This window comes from Crotalus tigris, unplaced genomic scaffold, assembly GCF_016545835.1.
Source record: "Crotalus tigris isolate CLP2741 ecotype Arizona unplaced genomic scaffold, ASM1654583v1 scf7180000017550.10884619, whole genome shotgun sequence".
In the NCBI taxonomy this organism is placed as follows: Eukaryota; Metazoa; Chordata; class Lepidosauria; order Squamata; family Viperidae; genus Crotalus; species Crotalus tigris.
In genome coordinates this window covers 9,143,619-9,167,252 of record NW_024096468.1, presented here as the reverse complement: position 1 = coordinate 9,167,252, position 23,634 = coordinate 9,143,619, and the positions used below count along the sequence as shown (strand labels likewise).

Sequence of the window (23,634 nt, the reverse complement as noted above, 5' to 3'; positions counted from 1 at the left end):
CTAGTGTTCATCCCCCTTATCATCAGGTGGTAGAATTTTTATGGACTGAATCCTCCCACCCAACCATCTAAATAATAATAATAATAATAATAATAATAATAATAATAATAATAATAATAATAAAATAAAGCAAGGGTAGTACCAATAGTCATAGGCACCTTGGGTGCAATCCCAAAACAACTGGAGCACCACTTGAACACCATTGGCATTGACAAATTTGCTATTAGTCAATTGCAAAAGGCGGCCTTACTAGGAACTGCTTCCATTCTGCGACAATATCTGTAATACCATCAAACATCCACATCTGCCTATCCCAGGTCCTGGGTAAGGACTCGATAGGTAGACAAAATGCCAAATCCAGTCTGAACATCTGGCTGACTGTGCGATGATAAATAATAATAATAATAATAATAATGATGATGATGATGATGATGATGATGATGATAATGATGATGGAAGGGACCTTGGTGGTCATGTAGTCCAACCCCCTGCTCAGGCAGGAAACCCTATACCATTTCAGACAAATGGCTGTCCAGTCTCTTCTTAAAAGCTTCCATTATTGGAGCATTCACCACTTCTGGAGGCAGGTTGTTCCACTGGTTAATTGTTCTAACTGTCAGGAAGTTTCTCCTTAGTTCTAGGTTGCTTCTCTCTTTGGTTAGTTTTCACCCGTTGCTTCTTGTCCTGCCTTCAGGCACTTTGGAGAATAGCTTCCCTCCCTCTTCTTTGTAGCAGCCCCTAAGATATTGAAACACTGCTATCATGTCCCCCCTCGTCCTTCGCCTCATGTAAACTACTGTCTGAAACCGAATATGAGAATATCTCTGCTGAATCAAACTTTTAATTCAATATTGTATGCTACCCAATGCATAAAGACCATGAGCATACAAGGAATGCAAGTACCTCTTTCCTCTATTATTCCTTGCAGCTGATATTAAGCCATTGTGTGTGTGTGTGTGTGTGTGTGTGTGTGTTTGTGTCCAGATCTCTCTTGATAAATGGTCACATTTATTTAGCCGAATAAAGGAGGGTCTTCTCATAAGATGGGAAGAACCCCGAATGCAGTTTGAAACAAAATATATATAGATTTCTTATTTTTACTTAGTTACATGAGAGGAACTCAGCACACAGTAGATAAGGAATAGAAGTTATAAAAAATACTCACATGTGTCTTCTGTGGTTTGGATCATATGTTTAACCCACAGGCTTGTGGTTTCTTATGGAACTTTCCACAGCCCTAAAGGCCGGCTAAGGCCTGAACTTTAATTCTGCCTACTCAACATAAGAACCTTTTATCCAATTATTAGAGTTATCGGAATCCTGTGTGTGGAGTCAATCCTAACTTCTGTTGACTGAACAAGCCCTTGCAAGTTTCCTTAGAAATGTTTTTAGAAATGGTTTTCCTTTGCTTTCTTCTAAGGACTGACCTAAAGTCACCCAATTGGCTTTTTGACTTAAGATGAAACTAGAACTCACAGTCAGCCTAGACCAGTGCTTTTAACCACTGCACTAACTGATTCCTATTCAAGACATGCAGCCTGTGATTCAGAAGATAGTATTCAGTTATCAAAACAAGCTACCATTGTCTCCTGCATGGCCATGACCTTGGCTGATGACCACTCACACCTCAATAACAAACTATTTAGTCTGTTTATGATGAAACGTAAGCCAAGTTCCTTTTACTGACAAAAAAGAGAGGAAAAGACGCATCCACATTGAAAGAATCACCTAGCAGGGCCTGACATTTTGCATAATTTTAATGGGACATTTGAGGAAAATGAAAGAATCTTGAGATGAAGGAACCTCAAGCTAAGAAGGTGTAACTCACTTGCAGAAATGATTTCTCATTGGCTTACTACCTTGTCTATCAGTCTTTGAAGAAAACAGACACTATCAGAATTTGTGTAGGTTTGGCATGAAGGAGATAAATATTAGTTCTGATATTTTTTGAAAAGCTATCTTTGGAAGGATTGAGCAGGGGCTTGATAGAATGTTAGATATTCTCTATAGTTTATAAATATGGGCCTATAAAAAAGGCCTAGGAACCAGGAAGCTGTGACTTTAAGCTATTAAGAAACCCGGTGGTTTGATAAAATAACAGGAAACAGACAATTTATTATGAGTAGCTTTGGTAGCTCTGGATTATCTATAAAACTTTTATGGTCCTCCCCAAGTGGCAAGAGGCCATAAAACTTGCCTGAATGAGGGACTTGTTAATTTAGTTGTTAAAGCAAATTAAAAATTTATAAGCGCTTTTAGGTAAATGAGATCTTGTCTCATTCCTGCCCTTGTGGGGCTGTGGACTCCTCAGAGGGGAGAAAATGGCTATGCTCAAACATCACAGCAGAACAATAAAGACTATTAAATTGTTCCATTTTATTGCCATGGAGAAACACAGCTGTTGCCGTAGTTTGCAAAGAGATACGGGGAGGGGAGCGATGTGGAAATGATGATGATAGTGTACTGTTTCAGGTTGCTTTGCTTTTAAGGCATAAATATCCCATTTCTTTGACATCAACCATTTGTTCAAATGTGTCTTTCCTTCTCTTTTCCCATAGCAATGCCTGTGGGCACCATCTTGTTTTTACGTGTGGTGTTCTGAGAGGAAAGGCAGAGAGCTTCTTAAAATCAGGCTGTTAGCTCTTTGATGCTGGTTTGGGCTGAATCATAGTCCCTATCATGGTTTGATTTTCTCTTATTAGCACCACTACAAATTTGGGATCTTATGTCCTGTTATACTTGGTATGAATAGTCAAATTATACAGTCTCAAGATGTTGTGTTAAGTCATACTTTGTATGAACAATCAAATGCCACGGTTCCAGTGGTATTATATTAAGTCATACTTGGTGTGAATGATCAAAAGCACAATTCCATTGATGTTAAGGGCATACAGAATAGAATAGAATAGAATAGAATAGAATAGAATAGAATAGAATAGAATAGAATAGAATAGAAGCTGGAAGGGACCTTGGAGGTCTTCGAGTCCAGCCCCCTGCTCAAGCAGGAGAACCTATACTGTTCTATACAGTGAACAGTATAGGTTCTATACAGGTGAATGTCTAGTCTCTTCTTAAAAATCTCCAGTGATGGAGCGCCCACGATCTCTGGGGGTAAGCTGTTCTACTGGTTGATTGTCCGTGCTGTCAGGAAGTTTCTCCTTAATTCCAGGTTGCTTCTCTCTTTGATCAGTTTCCAACCATTGTTTCTTGTCCTGCCCTCTGGTGTTGTATTAAGTCATACTTGGTGTGAATGATCAAGTGCTACAATTCCAGCGATGCTGGTTTAAGTCATACTTGGTATGAATGGTCAAATAATACAGTTCCAATTGTGTTAGGTCATATTTGATATGAATGGTTAAATGATAGCATTCCAATGGTGTTGTGTTAAGTCATACTTGGAATAAATGGTCAAATGACACAGTTCCAACAATGTTAAGTCATACTTGGTATGTATGATCAAGTGCCACAGGTTCAATTATCTTGTGTTAAGTCAGGGGTCTTCAAATTTGGCCCTTTTATGACTTGTGGACTTCAACTCCCAGAATTCTTCAGCCAGGCATGCTGGCTGAAGAATTCTGGGAGTTGAAGTTCACAAGTCATAAAAGGGCCAAGTTTGAAGAGTCCTGTGTTAAGTCATACTGGGTGTGAACGATCAAGTGCCACAGTCCAATAAGGAGCTTACTGTGTTGCCCATGGCAGATACAGGATCTTTTTAAAATTTTATTAGAATTTATTATAACATAAAATACAAACAAAGATCAGAAAGGAAAGGGGAAAGGAGAAAGGAAGGAAAGAAAGAATGCAAGAGTATAGAAAGAAAAAGAAAGAAAAGTGATTTCTGACTTTTTTCAGTGCAGTAGAATACAAAATAAAGTTAGAATCTCAACTTTTTGCTTTGCATTTCTAGCAGGTACAAACCATTCCTTTAATTACAAAGTTAATCTAATTATCAAAACGTAAAATCCAAGTTTTATTATTTTTTTTCTATTTTGAGCATAAAATCCAGAAGCAGTTTCTGGTGGAGACAACACTGGATAAGTTCTTCTCTTTGATTATTTAAAACAGTCAGCTTTGCCATCTCTGCTAACCTTTTTCCATCCATTCTTCTATTGTGGAAATTGATGCGTCTTTTCATTTCTGTGCATATACGATTCTCCCTGTGACAAATGCACAAATTTGAGCATCACTCAGACAGTGCTTCCTTCAGAGACAAACCATTCACAGAGGTATGATTTTTGGTAATTTTGAATGAAAATAAGAATGGAGACAAGAAACCTTGGTGAGATTCATGAGCCTCTTTGAACATTCTAATGAATAAACTGTTTTTAAAAATGTCTAATATTAGTTCTCCAGGACCAAATCTTTGGGTTAGAAGTTATTTATCCTTCCTATTTTAGAATACGTGTCAGGGCCAAAGAACCAAGAATGTCATGGAGTTACTTCTGAGTATTTCTTTATTATACTTTGTCTATTAATAGAATCTTGCCAGACTAAAGCAACTTCTGCATAACTGTTATTGTGTGAATTATTAGAGCAGTCCGACCTTTCTCTCTTCCTACCTACCAGACATTCCCAGCTGTTTTGTCTCTTTGCTGTCTGGGAAAGAGCCCTTCACTCCTACAACTCCAGAATACATTCTACCACAATACCTACAAGTTCTGGCTTTTGGGAGGGGTAAGGATGGATTCATTTTCAAGGAAAGAAATTAACTACCACGTACACATATACATGTCACAGAGAAGAGGGGATCAACCTATTCCCCAAAGTACCTGAGGACAGGACAAGAAATAATGGATGGAAGCTTATCAAACAGAGTCCCAACCTAAAATCAAGGAAAAAGTTCCTGGCAGTGAGAACAATTAATTAATGGAATGGCTTGCTTCCAGAAGTTGTGGATGCTCCATCACTGGAGGTTTTCAAGAAGATATTGATTAGGGCATTGTTCCCAGCTGCAAATGCTCCTTTAATCCTGCTTCATTGCTGGACTTCTTGCTGGACCGATCCCTACTTTTGAATCAGTACCACTCCTGCTCATGAATTTATTTATCTGACTCTTTAGCACCATTTCGAATCCTCTCCTTCAAATAAACAGTTGGGCATTCCTGGGAAAGGAAAAAATCTGAGATTGCAACTATGTAGAAATTAAGTACGATGAAATAAATATCTGTTGGTTGTAGAGCTGATAAAAACAATGCAGGTGTACTTTGGCACTGAATTTGGGATGTTCTCAACAGAGGTCAATAAATATCAAGAACTGCTTTGCATGTAGGTTTCTAATTTACTTCTCATAAGCAACAATGTTGATGGCCTTTTATTTTAATGGTAGTTGAATTGAAAAAGCAAATGGTCTTATTGAAAGAGCAAAAGGTCTCATGAATAAGCTGATTAAAGCTATAGTAATTGAATGGATCCTTAAGATATCTTTTCCAAACTACTTTTTGAGGGTCAAAGGACATGTTAGACATGTTCCAAAAATGGAGACAAAGTAGATGAAATCAAAGGTTTAAGTGTTCTAATTTATTTTAAAGGTAATCAGTATAATCTAAAGAAATGTAGATAATTACTTCTTATATGTTTTCCTTTTCATTCACACTGAAAATTACAATTTGATGGAAACTTGTAGGAATTCTGGGAGTGATGCTGGTTGTTCTAGGACAGTGATGGCGAATCTTTTAGAGACCGAATGCCCAAACTGCAACCTAAAACCCATTTATGTATTGTCGGGTGCCAGGTGGGCATGGCCCATTGGGTTGGTGTAGCCTGTTGGATGGGTCTGGCCCATTGGGTGGGCATGGCTGCAGTAGTAGTGGCAGACTGGGTGGGACTAAAAAGTTCAATTAATCAATTCCAACTTTGCAAAATCTTTTTTTCCCCACGAGAAGTTGAAATTGATTGATTGATTGAACCTTTTTTTTGGTACACGACGGCAGAGGTTTTATAAAGTGAAAAGGTTTTATAAAACCCAGCTGAAGGCCTAGGACTGGGGCGACAGTGCACGTGCCCACAGAGGGGGCTCTGCATGCCACCTGTGGCACGCGTGACATAGGTTTGCCACCACGGTTCTAAGATGTTTGCACCCATGAGATAGAAAGTTTAGTAATCTACAGAGAATATCTGGGCATACAATAAATAGGAAATCTGAGTGAGTAGTCACTCAGATATTCAATTTAAAGGTCTTTTGCTCAAATCTCCTGCATCTGATGTCTGATCCCATCAAATCAGTTCTGATTCAACTACCATGTGTATATGTGTGTGGGTTTGTGCGTGCACATGCACCCAGCGTTAATGTCTGAATTCGATTGACTCAAATTTAACCTGCCTGGCTTCATTCCAATTAATTTGAATATGTAATCCAAGCAAATTAAGTTTCTGAATCAAATCATGTATTCAGATGATATTGGATCTGATTCTCACAGGCTTAGCAAATTAGGGACCAGTTTGAAGAGGGCGCCTCTACAATAAAAGGCCTGATTCCTAGAATCCAGGTTGAGATCTACATGATTTCATTTTAGCACCATATGTGATCTGGCTATTCTCCCAAGCTTTTATGTGTTACTGATAGAAACTTGGACAGCCATTTCTTTTTTTTTTCTAGTTCTTTCTGATTGCATGCCATTGCTTGGTTTAATGTTGCTGTTTCAAATTGATTGCATCCCCTGGGACTTGTGATAGTGAGTAGTGATTTGAATATACAAATGAATTGGGTTCAAGAAGCTGGGCTTGTCTGCTGGAAAGCTGACAGCCTGGGTTCGAGTACTGCATGACGGAGTGAGCTCTTGTTCCTTGCCTCCCAGCTCCTGCCCACCTAGCAGTTCAAAAACATGCAAATCCAAGTAGATTAATAGGTTCCACTTCTATGGGAAGGTAACAGCATTCTGTGTGCGTTTGGCATATAGTCATGCTGGCCTCATAACCATGGAATTGTCCCCAGACAATGCTGGCTCTCTCGGCTAAGAAACAGAGATGGGCACCATGCCCTAGAATCGTGAATGACTGGACAGGGGATACTTTTACCTTTATATAAATGAATACGACCTTATTTTCCAACGCTTAATATTGGATGACATGAAGACAATTTATGATGTGTTACCGAAGCTTGGGTATGCCATCTTGAAATCATTGTGGATTATCTTCTTTCGGGCATTATCTTTGATGATGGCCAACACCCCTTCCCCGACATCCATATCTCAAAAGAGCGATGGAGTAATAAATCAGGCCCTAAATATAGAGTTTTGCAGTCCCTTTGAAGAACATCTCGTCCACATGGTTTTCATAAGCATGAGGTCTTGGCTGGCGCTGGGTGGGGTCTCTCCCTCCCTCTATTTCCCCAAATATAAAATATCGGTCTTGGATAAACTGAATTTAAGGGCAGCTTTCGGAAATAGCCCCATCTCTTCCTCACCCTCCCAGCCCATTCCCAAGAAACTAATAAAAGGAGACATGGCAGCATTACAAGGAGTTAACCCATGCATTTCAAAAGGGAAGAGCTAATTAGGAATCAAGATCCTTTCTGAAATCCAGCTCTACGTTCACATCAAAGCTATTGCAAAGGGTGTATTTATGCCCCCATGGTATGATATGGTCTCCATGAACGCTCATGAAATACCCGCTGATTGCTGATTGAAAACAGTTGTTAATTCTCTACTCCACTAAATTCCAAGTTGGGGAGGGGAGGAGAGAGAGAGAGAGAGAGAGAGAGAGAGAGAGAGAGAGAGAGAGAGAGAGAGAGAGAGAGGAAGGGAAAAATTTTTCCTTAACAAAGAACAGATTGGAAAGAAGCAAGTCCTTACTGTGTGGAAATTAATGGCAGATGCCTATGCTGATAGTTAAAATGTTTCATTAGATGCTAATGTCTTGCTGTGTTTTTAATTGTTCAGAAATTAGCCTCTAGAATATTAAAACCATCTGTTTGTTATCATGATGAAACAGAATACTTAAATAGTTATTAATTTTTTTGTGGGGTTGCTTTCTCCCCTCTGCCTCCTCCTTCTCCCTGTCTGCAGAACTTTGATCTGCTGAGATTTTTGGAAAATGTTCACCATAAAAAAAAGGGGGGGGCTTAAAGAAAAAATTATGCAGCCAAGATTTGGAAGTATATTTCCAATCTGGAAGTATAGCTCCCCCCCCACCCTGCCCTATATTTCACATGCCTGCTTTCTTTTGTAAATTATTATTCGCTATGGACAGGCTGACATTTTTTAAATGTGTGGTGCGAATGTGATGAAGTTTGCTGAGCTGGTATAATGGTTGAGTTAAGGTGTAATATGGGACCTTTTTACACTCTGATGTTCAATTTTAGGTCTTGGGAGGTTAATTTGCAGATCAAATATATCCAGTGCTTGGCAAATGTTCATTGTTCATTCACCATTGAAAGTATAATGTATCTTTAGTGCTTGATGGCAATTTTTCTCTGTTTTGCCAGGAAAGGACTTCCTTTTCTTTTGCCATAGTCTGCTAATTATGGGCCTTTCATAAAATAAATCATTTATTTGGAGAGAGACCTCTAAATTAGCTGACAGTATTTTCGGAGCTATAAAATCCAGTCTGAATCCATTCAGAAGACTATTAAGAGCAAGTCAGAATACAGGCAGTCCTCGACTTACAACCACAACTGAGCCCAAAATTTCTGTTGTTAAGTGGGTTTTGCCCCAATTTACAACCTTTCTTGCCACAGTTATTAAGTGAATCATTGCAGTTGTTAAGTTGGTAACATGGTTGTTAAGTGAATCTGGCTTCCTCATTGACTTTGCTTGTCAGAAAGTCGCCAAAGGGGATCACATGACTCTGGGACATTGCAACTGTCATGAATATGAGTCAGTTGCCAAGTGTCCAAATTTTGATTACCTGACCACGAGGATGCTATAACAGTCATAAGAGGTCACTAAATGAATTGTCGTAAGTCGAAGTCATTGCCCCTGTACCAGTCCTTTGTACTTACTGCGGCTTGTCTTCTTCATCCTCTGCCATGCCCCAGCTATGAATTTTGCTTTATGACTTTATATGAGTTTACATTGTCTCTTTAACTGTTCTTATTCCTTATAGTGGTTTGTTGTTGGTTTTTTACTGTTTTTTTTATAAGCTGCCCAGATTCTTGAATGGAGACGGAGCAGGTATAGGTAGTGCTCAACTTACAACAGTTCTCTTAGTGACTATTCGAAGTTACAATGGCACTGAAAAAAAAGTGACTTATGACCATTTTTCACGCTTATGACCATTGCAGCGTTCCCCGTGGTCATGTGATTTTACATTCAGATGCTTGTCTGTGGAGGTTCTCAGTCATCCAGATCATGGTTATCCCAAAGCTGAAGAAGCTTCTTGAATGAGAAGTGAAGCGTCTTTAAAGAAAAATAAGAAAGTCCAGTTGCCTCTTGAAAAAGTACCTTTGGGACATTCAAATATTGGAAGTTTTTAAGAAGAGACTGGACAGCCATTTGTCCGAAATGGTATAGGGCAGTGGTGGCGAACTTATGGCATGGGTGCCAGAGGCAGCACTCAGAGCCCTCTCTGTAGGCATTTATGTCATCGCCCCAGTCCTAGGCCTTCTGCTGGGTTTTATAAAACCTTTTTGCTTTAGGCCTCCACTGCCATGTGCAAAAAAAAAAAGAAAAAAAAGGTTCAATCAGTCAATTTCAACTTCTGGCTGGAAAACAAAAGATTTTGCAAAGTTGGAATTGATTGATTGAACTTTTTAGTCCCACCCAGTCTGCCATTACCACTGCAGCCATGCCCACCCATTTGGCCACGCCCACCCAGCACTTGATGTTGTATAAGTGGGTTTTGGGTTGCAGTTTGGGCACTCAGTCTCTAAAAGGTTCGCTATCACTGGTATAGGGTTTCCTGCCTGAGCAGGGGGTTGGACTAAATGATCTCCAAGGTCCCTTCCAACTTTTTTATTGTTGTTGTTGTTATTATATGCTTGATAACTGACTCACATTTATGATGGTTGCAGTGTTCCGGGGTGACTGAGTGAATCAGATTCGCTTAACAATCATGTTACGAATTTAAGAGCTGCATGATTCACTTAACAAACGTGGCAAGAAAAGTCATAAAATGGGACAAAAGTCACTCAATTTCTCACTTAGCGACATAAATTTTTGGGCTCAATTGTGGTTGTAAGTTGAGGACTACCTGTATATAAATTTGATTTTTTTAAAAAAGATATTACAGCTGTCTTCTCAAATCCTGGCTGAGTGACTGGTCCCTTTGGCTTTCTATTGTCACAAAGACCTGCATTTCAGCCATTTTCTAGAACAAAGGTGAAAAGGAAAATGCAACTTGAACCCTTAATCAAATTGCTATGTTTTCTTTTTTTCTTTTTCTGTGCTTCCTCCATCTCATGTCAAGCTAAAACTTTAACATACGCCTTTCCTGCTGAAACTGGAAATCTATAAAGGAAAGCTGTATGCAGTGTAACACTGGGAATAAAAGAGGTCAGGAGAGCCATAAGGCTTTCTTTCTTTTCTCTCTCTCTCTCTTTTTAATAAAAGAAAATCTCTCAAAAGCTGGTGCAAACAGCGAAGGTTAGCAATTGCATATTCTTGATGCAGTGCGAAAGTGGGAAAAGCTGCAAGGGAACCTGGGAAGAACGATATGATGCTGAGTGCTTGCCATAACTGTAGCAAATGGAGAGAATTTCGGTATACTTTAAAAGCTGAATTGCGAGAAAATATAGGCTTCTCCTGACCCTTTGCATTCTGATGGTTTCACAGTGAGAAATATCACTGTTAAAATTACACCTTGCCAAGCCGCACCGCTCTATCAATCACTCCCTCTTTGCGGTTTCAGTGCTGCTGAATTGTAGGTAAAGAATTTGATGGTCCATTAAAGCAACGTTTGTCTCTCAATTCTGTCTCTTCTTAGCATTTCTCTTGGAGCACAGGGAATGCACTTCTAAAAGAAAAAAAAAAGATCAGAGTTTCTTGTGCTGGAGTCATGGACAAGTTTTTGATGCAACTGCAGTGACTGTCGGTTAGTTACTAAGACTTGAAGTTCTGTTTATGATGTAAGGCTCTAGATCAATGGTGGCGAACCTGTGGCACGGGTGCCAGAGGTGGCACTTGGAGCCCTCTCTGTGGGCACACGTGCTATTGCCCCAGCCTTGCCTCCCCCCATGACCCTCTCCTCTCTAGCAGCCCCCCTGAAGGAGAGTCGCCCTCAAGCATGGCCCACATGGAGCAGCACAGCCAGGGACATGGCAACTAGGCAGCATAGACAAGACTCTGCCCTCACACCCCATCATGCAGTTGATGCTGCAGGATGTGGGCAGAGGGTGTGGCTGCCACAGTGCTGCTGGACTGCCTGGGCAATCTGCGGCGGGCCCTGGAGGCGGTGAGTGGTCCTGTGGGCAGGGGAGGTAGGGGGTGGGGAGGCAGAGTGGGGGCAGGTTAGGAGGGTGGAGTGAGGGCAGAGCCAGTTTTTGGGCACTTGGTCTCTAAAAGGTTTGCTATCACTGCTCTAGACAACTAAGTTTCATAACTGTAATCTCTCGCCATTACAGGTTTTGTCAACTGCCCATACTATAGGTTAATGTTGTTCCACAGAAAAGGGGCCACCACTGGGAAGGTCCTTTTTCGTGGTCCCACCAGATGTACATTCCAAATATATGGGAGCTGCAACATACCCTGCCCTACTATCCTAGAGGGCTGGGTAGATGTAATACAGTAGTGGCCAAAATTGTGGAAACCTTTTGGGAAAAATGTATTTTTGAGGTTTGATGGCTAATAAAACCACTTGTTTTTTTGGGGGGAGTAGTACCATAAAATTATATATCAATGGAAAGATAATTTAATCAAGAATGTAATGCAACAAAGTTTGTTCAATTATATGTACTGTATTCTATGAAAAGTTATAGCCAAATAACTAGAAAAAGGAAGCATAACTTGCTTAGGTTGATAACAGGTAGCTTTCCTTCATCTGATTGTAGCCAATGAGCATGAGTGTTTAGAGAGCCAATCAGGTGTCATCTTGTTTTGGCAATGAACCAATCAGATCACAGTAGGATTCAGTTATTGGTGTCATGTATTGAAGCTGAGAGGAGGACATTTGTCTGTTTGTTATGTGATCGCTATCAAGTTGGTTGTGGGTTTTTTGTGTTCTTTCATTTAGTGAGCTTGTAAAACGTAATAAAATTAAAGTAATGGTGCAAAGAGTTGACTGGTTGCCCAGAAAGCGATGTAAAATAGAATTATTAAGTGAACAAGGCTACAGTTATAAAGAAATTAGAAAAAAAGTGGGTGGAAACTTAACCAAAGGTGGCATTTCTACTGTACACTTTCCCAAAAAATTTCCACCATTTTGGCCTCTACTGTAGGGGAGAGGTGATCCTTCAAGCAGCCTGACCCCCAGTCAATGAAATGAGATATAGACATAAGTATTCATGCTACCACATTCTGGTCCAGATGCTGCTTCTAAATCAGGGCTTTTCAACCAATGGTACGGGTACCACCTGAGGTACATTGGCACTTGGCAGGTGGTAAGCAGCCATCCAAGAAAAGTGGTAGCGGGGGAGGGGAATGAGCTGAACTGGTGGCAGCACCACACAAGCCTGAGCGAAAGATGGTTAGAGCTGCAGGGCTGTCAGGGCTCAGTGGAAGCACCAGATCAGTGCTGTTTTCCAGCTGATTGGCGCTTCTTCAGGACTGTCAGGGCTCAGTGGAAGCGTCAGGATCAGCGCCAGGCTCCAGCTGGAGCTCGGTGCTGATTCTGGTGCTTCTGCTGAGTCCAGAAGAAGCACCGATCAGCTGGAATGTTGCAGCATCTCCAGGGTCTTGTGATTTACATTCAGATGCTTGGCAACTGATTCATATTTATGACGGTCACAGTGTCCCAGGGTCATGTGAAGTGACCAAAACCTGCTGCAACCACCCAGCAGATGAGGGGAATAAAAACCAAACACCCTCACCCCACCCCCGCTGCCAATCCTCAACAGAAATGCTCACAACAATGAAAACCTCAGACAGGAGGAAGAGCACTGCTAGGTGGGCAGGCAGGTGTCTTGGGGGGGCACTTTTTTCAATGCCATTGTAACTTTGAACAGTCACTAAGCAAACTGTTGTAAGTCGAGGACTACCTGTACTTTATCACTTTTTTCCTTTTTTTTTTTTTTTTGGTCATCAAGTTTTTGACACTCTGCTAGGTGACTGATGGTACTCGGATGTTGCCATATCCTAAAAGTGGTACAATGGGTGAAAAGGTTGAAAATCCCTGTTCTAAATGGTCCTCAAGACTTGCTTCATTTCCAACCTCTTTAAGCTTTTCCTTCCCTGGGACCTCCCAGATGTTAAAACTATAACTCCCAGAATCCCCAGATAATATAATCAAAAGATTACCTGGAAGGTGAAAAGTGAAAGTAGGTTTCATGTAGGTAGCCTAGGAAAAAAAATCCTGGTTTCCAACCTCAAATAAATATTTATCTTAAAAGAAGACCAAGAAATAAATGAGGCTTTGAGGGCTGAGCGATTAACTTGAAAAAACTCAGTTATAAACCATTTAGCTGTCTGCCTATATAAATTATTCAAGTTGCAGAAGTTAGCTTGTGGTTGACTTACAAGGAACTAATAGGGATATAGCATCTTAATGACAAAAACAGTGCTCAATCAATCAGGCCAGAAGATGAGAAATGCCAACAAGGAGCAATTAAACAGCAATCAAGACCAATTGCACTTTTAACACTGATCACCAAAGCGTAGAGATTAAGCTGAAGAAATGTACTTTATGATGCTTCTTCTCATGGTTTAAAAGCCTCTCATTTTTAATGGGGAAGGACAGAAAAATATAATCTACTACATCATATCAACTCTATTGAACTAGGTCTCTGTTCTTCAAATGTGTCACCTTTAAAATATGTGGACTTCATGCTGGCTGGGGAATAAATGGGTGTTGATGTCCACATACCTTAAAGGGGCCATGTTTGAAAAACACTGTACTAGATTTTAACTAGATTTTAAATAAACTGAAGTGAAATGAATTTTACATTTTTCTATGTTCCCAGTACTACTTTTTGGAGCAAAGATGCCCAACTTTTGCAGCTTGGTGGCCCGGGGGGGGGGGAGGAACTAGCATGCGTGAGCACAAGCACGCACCTGTTGCGCAAGCGGTGGGCTGGCGGACACGCATGTAAGTGTCCACCAGCCCATCGCTCACACAGGTTGACCTGCATGCGTGCTCCAGCCAGCCACTCACATGGCCCAATTCTGAATAGGCCACAGCCCCATGGCCTGGGGATTGGGCACCCCTGTTTCAGAGCATGGGTGTCAACCTTTTTATTTGCCTGGGCTTCTCTGAGTAAAGAGGAATTGTCTTGAGCTGAATATAAAATATATAATACAGTTAATGTATATAAATATCACTATCAATATAAATATAAATATCAAGCTTAGTAGGATTGCAGACTTTTGGAGACTATGTGTGTGTGTGTGTATGTAGGTGTGTATACACACACACACATACAGTGGTGGGATTCAAATAGCTGAACATCCAGTTTTCTGCATGGATGCCTGGGCTCCGAGGCCTAGAACGGACTTCCAGAAGCAGCATGGGTTCAGCTGGTTCTCCGAACTCAACAAAATTTAGCTACCGGCTGAATCCCACCTCTCTCTCTCTCTCTCTCTCTCTCTCTCTCTCTCTCTCTCTCTCTCTCTCTCTCTCTCTCTCTCTCTCTCTCCCTCTCTCTCTCTCTCTCTGTGTGTGTGTGCGTAGCATGTGTATATGTGTGTTAGGTATGTGTATGGATAGATATATCCTTTGTTTTGAGAGCAGGCAACAGAATTTCATTTTTAATGTGTGCCAGTGTGCCCACAGTAAAAAATGACAACAAAGCTTATCTTACGTTATCTTACGTTACCTTGTGTTATCTTATCTTAATATATCTGAATGAATAAGGATCATAACCCAACAATTTTCTGAATTTCCTTTCAGAGACATTTTAATGATTGTAGATGCAGGTCGTATATGATTGGAAATATCACTGATGACGTACAGGAGGTATATCTTGTTTGTGGTGGCACTCCAATTTATACAGTTTCTTTATCTGTACAGAATTGAAAGCTACTTATGTTCCATGAGAAACGTTTCTTAGATGTTGGTCAAGAGCTCAAGGACATGTCTTTTAATTGTTGCAGTTCAAGGACATTTCCTGCCTCTTATTAATTATCCTTCCCCTTAAGTAGAAGACATAAAATTCAGGACCGTGGACAGCTTCTTACTAACTGGATTTTCTGCTCCTGTTGCAGTAAAAAAATCAATATAGTAGAAGTCTCTCAATAGAAAACAGAAGACTTATTTGCTCAAAAAGAGCATTTTCTCCCTAGAAATGGGGCTTCCAGAGTAGTACAGCATGATATGATGTTCATTAGGTTCCTCACCTAACTAATTCATTTTTAACATTCTTCTACTTAAAGAAAATAAATGATACGCTAGTATTCTGCAAAATAAACCATTATCTTCAAGCATAAATCGTATTTTCAAAAAAGGCCAGGACTCTACATAACACCAAGAAATGGATTTTGTTGTTGTTGTTAATTGCGAAGTCGTGTCCAACCCATCGCGACCCCATGAACAACGTTCCTCCAGGTCTTCCTGTCCTCTACCATCTTCTGGAGTCCATTTAAGTTCACACCTACTGCTTCAGTGACTCCATCCAGCCATCTCATTCTCTGTCGTCCCCTTCTTCTATTGCCCTCAATCTTTCCCAGCATTAGGCCCTTCTCCAGTGAGTCCTTCCTTCTCATTAGGTGGCCAAAGTATTTGAGTTTCAACTTCAGGATCTGGCCTTCTAAAGAGCAGTCGGGGTTGATCTCTTCTAGGACTGACCGGTTTGAACGCCTTGCAGTCCAAGGGACTCGCAGGAGTCTTCTCCAGCACCATAGTTCAAAGGCCTCAATTCTTTGGCGCTCAGCCTTTCTTATGGTCCAACTTTCACAGCCATACATTGCAACTGGGAAAACCATGGCCTGGATTATACGCACTTTTGTTGGCAGGGTGATATCTCTGCTTTTTAATATGCTGTCTAGATTTGCCATAGCTTTCCTCCCCAGGAGCAAGCGTCTTTTAATTTCTTGGCTGCAGTCCCCATCTGAGGTGATCTTGGAGCCCAGAAAAATAAAATCTGTCACTACCTCCATTTCTTCCCCATCTATTTGCCAGGAATTGAGAGGGCCGGATGCCATTATTTTGGTTTTCTTAATGTTGAGTTTCAAGCCAACTTTTGCACTCTCCTTCTTCACCCGCATCAAGAGGCTCTTTAGTTCCTCTTCACTTTCTGCCATTAGAGTGGTATCATCTGCATATCTTAGGTTGTTGATATTTCTCCCAGCAATCTTAATTCCAACTTTTGTTTCATCTAGCCCTGAAGAAATGGAGTTATTAGATTGTAAACTAGTAGATAGACCAGTATTTTGTTTGCTTTTGGTTATGTCTGTGTTTGGTGAGTGGGCAAACCCATCATGACATGCATCATTTTGTAAATCTGAAAAAATAAAAGCAGGCTGGTATTCCCCCTCCTGTTCTTAGAAATATTCATCCCTTCTAGTATCCAATTTTTAAAAACATAAAATTGCTTACCATCTTGCAATAACCAAAACAAATCTGTTTCTCCCGAGAAGTCTTTTATTCTTTATAACTAATTCTAAAATCTTGCAGTAAAAGTCAATAGTCCAAATTTATCTAGATCCTTAATCTGTTTATAACTTTGTTAAGTCAAAATCTTATTTAGCTTTTTGCTATATATTTCATTTTCTTTCTTGAGCTTATAATTAATTTTTCTTTTGTTAAGACTTCAACATAAATTCACCCAATATCCCAACGTACTGTTTGGAAGGCTTTTAATAGCTTTAAAATAGTCAATAGGCAATTTCCAAAAGTTACTAGCAAGTGAGGTTTACAAACCTAGGGTCCTTTAAAACAGGAGTTCCCCAGTCCATGGCCATTAGGAACCAGCCATGCAAGTGAGTGAAGGTTCATCTGTGTATGCGCGGGATCTAGGTAGCACGCAAAACTACACCACCACTCCCATCTATGGGATTTTTTCCCCATGGAACTGGTCCCCAGTGTCCAAAAAGTTGGGGACCGTTGCTCTAAAAGGCTTCATCATAGTTGTTCACAAGATTGCTGATCCTGTTGTCTCCCAGTAGTCAAACCCATGGAAAATTACTGTCCTTTAGTCTCCTTGAAAAGTGCAGCTGTTCAGAGAATATGTGGGCAATCTCCCATCCTTCTCTTCAATTTGTCATATTTCCCCCGAAAGTCTCTACCTGATTATACATGCATATGCTTAAATTGTGTGCATAGCCATTTTAGCCAGCTGCACTAGAAAGAAAGCAGGGTCTTTCAAAAGATTAAAAACCCAAATTACTGTATTTATGAAAAAATAATTGTATATAAATGGGTGGTTTGTATATTCAGTTTCCACTGTGGTCAGAGACTAGTAGATCAAAATAATATGTACTGTCTATAATTTGATGGTGAAGTATCCATCTGTCTATTTATTTGTTCACAATTAGCTGAATGGCAAAATGTCAGTTCCTTTGTTGGTATATTGTGAAGAAGCTTGCTTCTGTACAATATCATTCCAATGTAGGGCCATAGAATCAAAATAGCTGGTTGATGGAGAATCTGTTAACTGAATCTGAAGAATTTATACTATAGGGCATATATTTGTATTTGGGGATGGAGGTGCTTTCTTTATTACAACTCATAATTTCAAACCATGGTAGAAGCTGTGAACGGGTACCCAAAATGAAACACTCACAGATATGTTAGGTTCCCTAGTGTGATGATGATGATTGCTTACCATCAAGTCATTGTCGACTCTTTAGTGACTACCTAGGTAGCTTTTCTCCATGATGAAAAATGCAATCCAATACATTTCCCCTTGGATATTGCACTGAATTCGGTGGCATTTAGTCTCTGATTGCATCCCACACGTTGAGTCACAAAATCCTTTATGAAAGAACATAGCTCACATTTCTAGTCCGGGGCTGTCTATAACATCTGGCAGTGGATTCTCAGACTTCTTGGCAAGAGTTTTTCCAGCATTTTCTGGAGATCTCAAAGATTAAATATGAAAGTTTCTGTGTACAGAGCACATACTTGATCACCAAACTACATTTTTTTCCAAATTACTATTGAGCAGTCAATTGATGTTATCCAAGTTTTCTATGGGGTACAAAATTTGTGATGAGAAAGAGCTGTTTAAGGAGTTTAGGAACATTAGCAGAAATGAAGATGTTTATGCTTTCTTTTATTTGTTGATCCTTAGATGTAGTATCATGTTGGGGAATTACATGAAAAGAACAAGGCAGTCTGCCACATAACCTTCCTTTCACCCCCAAATTATGTTCAAATTTTCTGGATACTAGCTTATCATTATTAAGGTTGGGAAAAAAATTCAATTAACATCTATGAATGGATGTTATTTCACTTTTTGCCTTAGGCAACAAAATTACTGAGCTGAAACCAAGAGATGGCTTGATAGAGCGACTGTTGTGCTTTATCTCCAGGCTGGAATGGATGCCTTCAAATATCTTTCTTAGACAGACTGTAAACTTTTGTTTCTTACTTTTGTTCTGCAGCTCAATCCAGGCCAAAACAGCTGCCGAGACAGTGACAGTGAAAGTGCAAGCGGAGAATCTAAAGGATTTCATCGGAGCAGCTCGAGAGAGAGACTCAGTGACGTAAGCGTGACTTTTGAAGTGTATTGCTTTAGATACTTCTTACATGGACACTTAATCCAATCTGGGGAAAAAAACAACTATGAGTCAAAGGCATCTCTTTTTGTTCCAGTGCTAATGACTCAACCTCAGAGTCATTTCCATGGTATTTTTTGCAAATCAATAAGTTTAACAAAAGCTAACCTAACAAAAGCTATGATGCTTTAAAGGAAACTTTATGGGATGCTGATCGATGGACATGATAAACTGAAACACTCAGCAAGAAGTGTCCATAGTCACCTGCATGGGAGACTCTAAAAATAAATGAGATACAAGTGGTCCTCAATTTACGGCCATTCATTTAGTGACTATTATAAATTCCAATGGTGATGAAAAAAGTGACTTATGACCGGTCTTCAGACTTACCTGGCACAGTGTTCCTGTGGTCATATGATCACAATTTGGGTGTGTGGCAACTAACTTACATTTAAGAACAATTGCAACATCCTCCAGTCATGTGATTGCCACTTGCAACCTTCCCAGACAGCTTCTGACAAGCAAAGTTAATGGGAAAGCCACCAAGGAAGGTTATAAGTTGTCATCACATGATGTCTTGCTTAATTGCACTCCTTAACTACAACTTCTCCAGTCCCAATTGTGGTCATAAGTTGAAGACCATATGTATATTCATTTGGGAAGAGGCCTTCTATGAATGTTTATTAGCCATGAAAACTAAATGTCAGATATAATGCAACCCGCCATTGAAAATCAGTTATAGATGACCAATACTGGTGAGATCCAGCTTTATACTATATCTTTTTTTTTGTGAAAAGTATCAGTTTGATCAGAACAGGATGAAGTGTAGTACTCATACTCATAAATACACGGTACTCATCGTTAATTGGTTCTATGAGATTTAGTGAGAACCAAAAATGATGAGTACCAAACAAATTTTCCCGACAAGGAATAATGTAATAAGACACCGACAAATTCAAGCTTGTGTATTAAATATCAACAAATAATGAGTACCAGAACAAAATTTTCATATTAAAATAGTTGAGTACCAAATTTGATGAGTTTCAAAGCAGTTGAGCACCAAGGTGGTACAGATTGATGGATAGATGAACCTTTGTGGCCCAGTGGGAACCTTCTTCTCTTTTTCATGGTAAGTCCCTCACAAATTGTTATTGTGTGAACAGTAACAAAACACAGATATACCTAGAGAGCAAAGCAGGTTCTCTTAGTATATGTCCTCTTAATTCTAGTAGTTGGTTAAGGGGATTGAGTCCTGTACTGGGCCAATAAAAATGCAGCCAACTGGCATTTGTTAAGAATGAATTTATGGAAATATCCATGGAGCTCTTTTTAAAAACATGTATCAGGAGAGGTACCAGCGATACGTTGGGGGGAAAAAGAGTTATTAATTTCAGTCAAAATTGAAAATAAAAAGCACTGGGTCCGGGTAATGTTGGCTTGACCATGATCTCAATGGTTAGGGTTTGGAAAAGCAAAGCTGTAAGACTAGCGTTAAAATCACAATAACTGATAGCTTTGAGATAAATATGGTGTGAACACTTGTAATCCATACTCACAAGGGACGATGTCATCTGCTGGAGCAGTTGGCAGTCTTTTTGCTAATAATAATCACATGCCTGCTTCGCTAACACAGCAAAAAATTAAATCTGCTTTTCTTCAAACTCTCAAGATCTCTAGCTCACTAGTAACATTGACTCAGAGACTCAACAAGCCTCTATGATGAGATAAATATCTTGCGAGTCAAGCTAAAACAAATCATCTAGGTTTTTCTCCTGCTGAAGTACAGATTTTCTTAATTTTTTTAAAAAGGAAAAATTAGTTCTGAACTACAATTTTAAATTTGGTGCTTATTATAACTATAATAGCCCACCTCTTGCAAGGATATTATTTTTTTCTGCAGCTTGTCTAGGAAGGAGAATGGGTACTAGAGACAATGTGTTGTGGCTCCATCAATAGGAATATATAATTAAGGGAAAGTAGAGAATGTGCTTTATAGCAAAGAGTGAAATCAGTTATTCTCTGGGTTGCAACGATTGTACTACTTCTTCGAGTTATTCTATGCTCTGGCTAGTGTCAGTTTTGATGGTGCCCATTTGCAATAGCAATACATACATATGGTGGCACAGTGGTTAGATTGCAGTATTGAAGGCTAATTCTGCCAACTGCCAGCAATTCAGTTCTCACCAGCTCAAGGTTGACTCAGCCTTCCATCCTTCCGAGGTTGGTAAAATGAGGACCCAAATTGCTGGGGGCAATATGCTGACTCTGTAAACTGCTTAGAGAGGGCTATAAAGCACTGTAAAGTGGTATATAAGTCTAAGTGCTATTGCTATAACAGTTCCTGAGAAAGGGACTCAATATGAGTCTGCTTTACTCAGTGTGATTGACTGGACAGATGTTATTAGAAGAAGACATCCCTTTGCGTAGTACAATGCAATAGCACTGTGCAGATTGCAAACTCAAAGTCTGAGGCTATCATCCTCAAAGTCAAAGGCCATACAAAAGGAAGAAAGAGATACCAAGAGTGAACCTTGGTTCTGCTATATTTAGGGCTGTGTCTTATCTAATAGCTTCCCTAGTTCTCATAGTAAAAATACTCACTGAAAGTTGCAACTTTCATTTATTCCCAGGAAAGACTTCAGTTTTAGTTATGGCCAACAAAAGTCTCTAACCCAGGTTCAGTTCCCAACCTGAGTTGGCAGGACTGGAGAAGATTTTTCCTGGAGTCTGCCCCACAGTCTGACTTGATGCCTCATGTCAGTTTTCATGTCTTGGGAAAGGGTTGGACCTGAATTTAAAAGTCAACACAGGAAGACAGAGGAATTAGCCTGGCAAACAAAGCAAGAGGGAGGTGTAGGGAAAAGAAATCAGGGATGCTGGTAAATCCTGAGAAGCTAAAATGGAAGCGCCAATTCATTTAATCAATTTTTATTTCTCTATAAATAACATTTTAATTCACCTGAATAACATCTCTCAGGCTCCAAAGGGAAGACTGTTCCAGGTTTCCTGTCCTTTCCTTTCACCTTTACCTTCACCTTCAGCTTCCCTCCATATTTCTTCTACCTCTTTTCCCCTTTGGGGAATTCTGGGAGCTGAAGTCGACCATCTTAAAATTGCTAAAGTTGAAAAACCCTGTTCTGGATTGAGTTGTCTTTTATGAGATAACCTGCCAAATAACTCAGCCTCTGTCTCTTGAGAGTTCATGTCTACCCTCCTTCCATTATTTCCCTAAAATCTCACACATACTCATCCCTAAACCATGTGGAGTTGAATATTCACCTACATAAAAAGATAATATATAAAATGAGTGGATGGATGGATGAATTAATTATTAATTAATCAATGATTATAGTGATTAGGGTAGGAACATCACTGTGATGGCAGTGAGAAAGATAGGAACATCCTCCACAGCTTTGCTTTCCGGCAGTGGCTTGACCCACACAGTGGTTTTCCCCAGGCAATGAAATTTTCTGATGGACAGAGAATTGACTTTCATGGCTTTTGTGCTTTTAACCAGCACTAGTTAATGAGACAGAGAGGTGCCAAGTGTGACATGAAGAGGAACATAGACTGATAATAGCTTGTTAGTGGAGGTGACTTTAAGAGAGTGAAAATATATCTACTGAGGTTCAGTACAATCAGTAGGCATATTTGGAACAGACTATGGTTGTAGTCGTATAGTCAAGGCCATGGTTTTCCCAGTTGCAATGTATGGCTGTGAAAGTTGGACCATAAGAAAGGCTGAACGCCAAAAAATTGAGGCCTTTGAACTATGATGCTGGAGAAGACTTCTGCGAGTCACTTGGACTGCTAGGTGTTCAAACCGGTCAGTCTTAGAAGAGATCAACCCCGAATGTTCTTTAGAAGGCCAGATCCTGAAGTTGAAACTCAAGTACTTTGGCCACCTAATGAGAAGGAAGGACTCACTGGAGAAGAACCTAATGCTGGGAAAGATTGAGGGCAATAGAAGAAGGGGATGACAGAGAATGAGGTGGCTGGATCACTGAAGCAGTAGGTGTGCGTTTAAATGGACTCCAGAAGATGGTAGAGGACAGGAAGACCTGGAGGAACATTATCCATGGGGTCACGATGGGTTGGACATGACTTCGCAACTAGCAACAACAACAAAAACAACAATGCTTGTAGTAGCCATTGTAGATATCCAACCTTCCTAAGGGTGGCAGGTGAATTATGACTTTAAATCTCCATCCTAGCTCTAAAAGAGACATCAGCTCTTGGCTAAACCCAATAACAAGGATAACAGGTAGTCCTTGACTTACGACCACAATTGGGATCTGAATTTCCCTTGCAGTTGTTAAGTGAGTCATGCCCAACTTTACAACCTTTTTTGCCAGGGTTGTTCAATGAATCACCACAATTGTCAAGTGACTCATGCGGTTGTTAAGCAATCTAGTTTCCCCCATTGACTTTGCTTGTGACAATCACATGACCCCAGGATGGTACAATCATTGTAAACATACGCTACCTGTAGTTGCTCAGCACCTGAATTTTGATCATGTGACCATGGGGATGCTACAACTGTCGTAAGTGTGAGGACCAGCGGTAAGTCACTTTTTTAATGCTGTTGTAATGCGGTCACTAACGAATGGTTGTTAAGTCGAGGACTGCCACTATTTAATTAGGAGATGTTCCTTGACCTAAGCCAGGGGTTTTCAAACTCGGCCCTTTTATGACTCATGGACTTCAACTCCCAGAATTCCTCAGCCAGTGTGCCAAGTTTGAAGACCCCTGACCTAAGCATTAAAACTAGCCTCCATTCAGAAAATGGATTGCAACTCTTACCCAAGATGGATTTGAACTTCCTTCCTTCTGCCTGCAGCACATGGGAAGAAATGTTGAGAGAGTGAAGGGGAAGAAGAGCCATTCTCAGAAATAAATGTATAGGCAGAAAAATTTACCCTGTGGTAGACTAAGGCCAATTAATTAGTCA

At 40.1% G+C, this 23,634-nt stretch overlaps 1 protein-coding gene across 9 annotated transcripts in view; it reads left to right on the top strand.

Moving 5' to 3' along the window:
- The window catches only part of AUTS2 (activator of transcription and developmental regulator AUTS2), a 675,541-nt gene that overhangs the window by 93,602 nt on the left and 558,305 nt on the right, over positions 1 to 23,634 (top strand). For all 9 annotated transcript variants that reach the window (XM_039342048.1, XM_039342066.1, XM_039342057.1 and 6 more), the window contains exon 2: positions 18,570 to 18,671. In XM_039342048.1, coding sequence (XP_039197982.1) covers positions 18,570 to 18,671 — 102 coding nt within the window. The remainder of the gene's footprint in view (positions 1 to 18,569; positions 18,672 to 23,634) is intronic.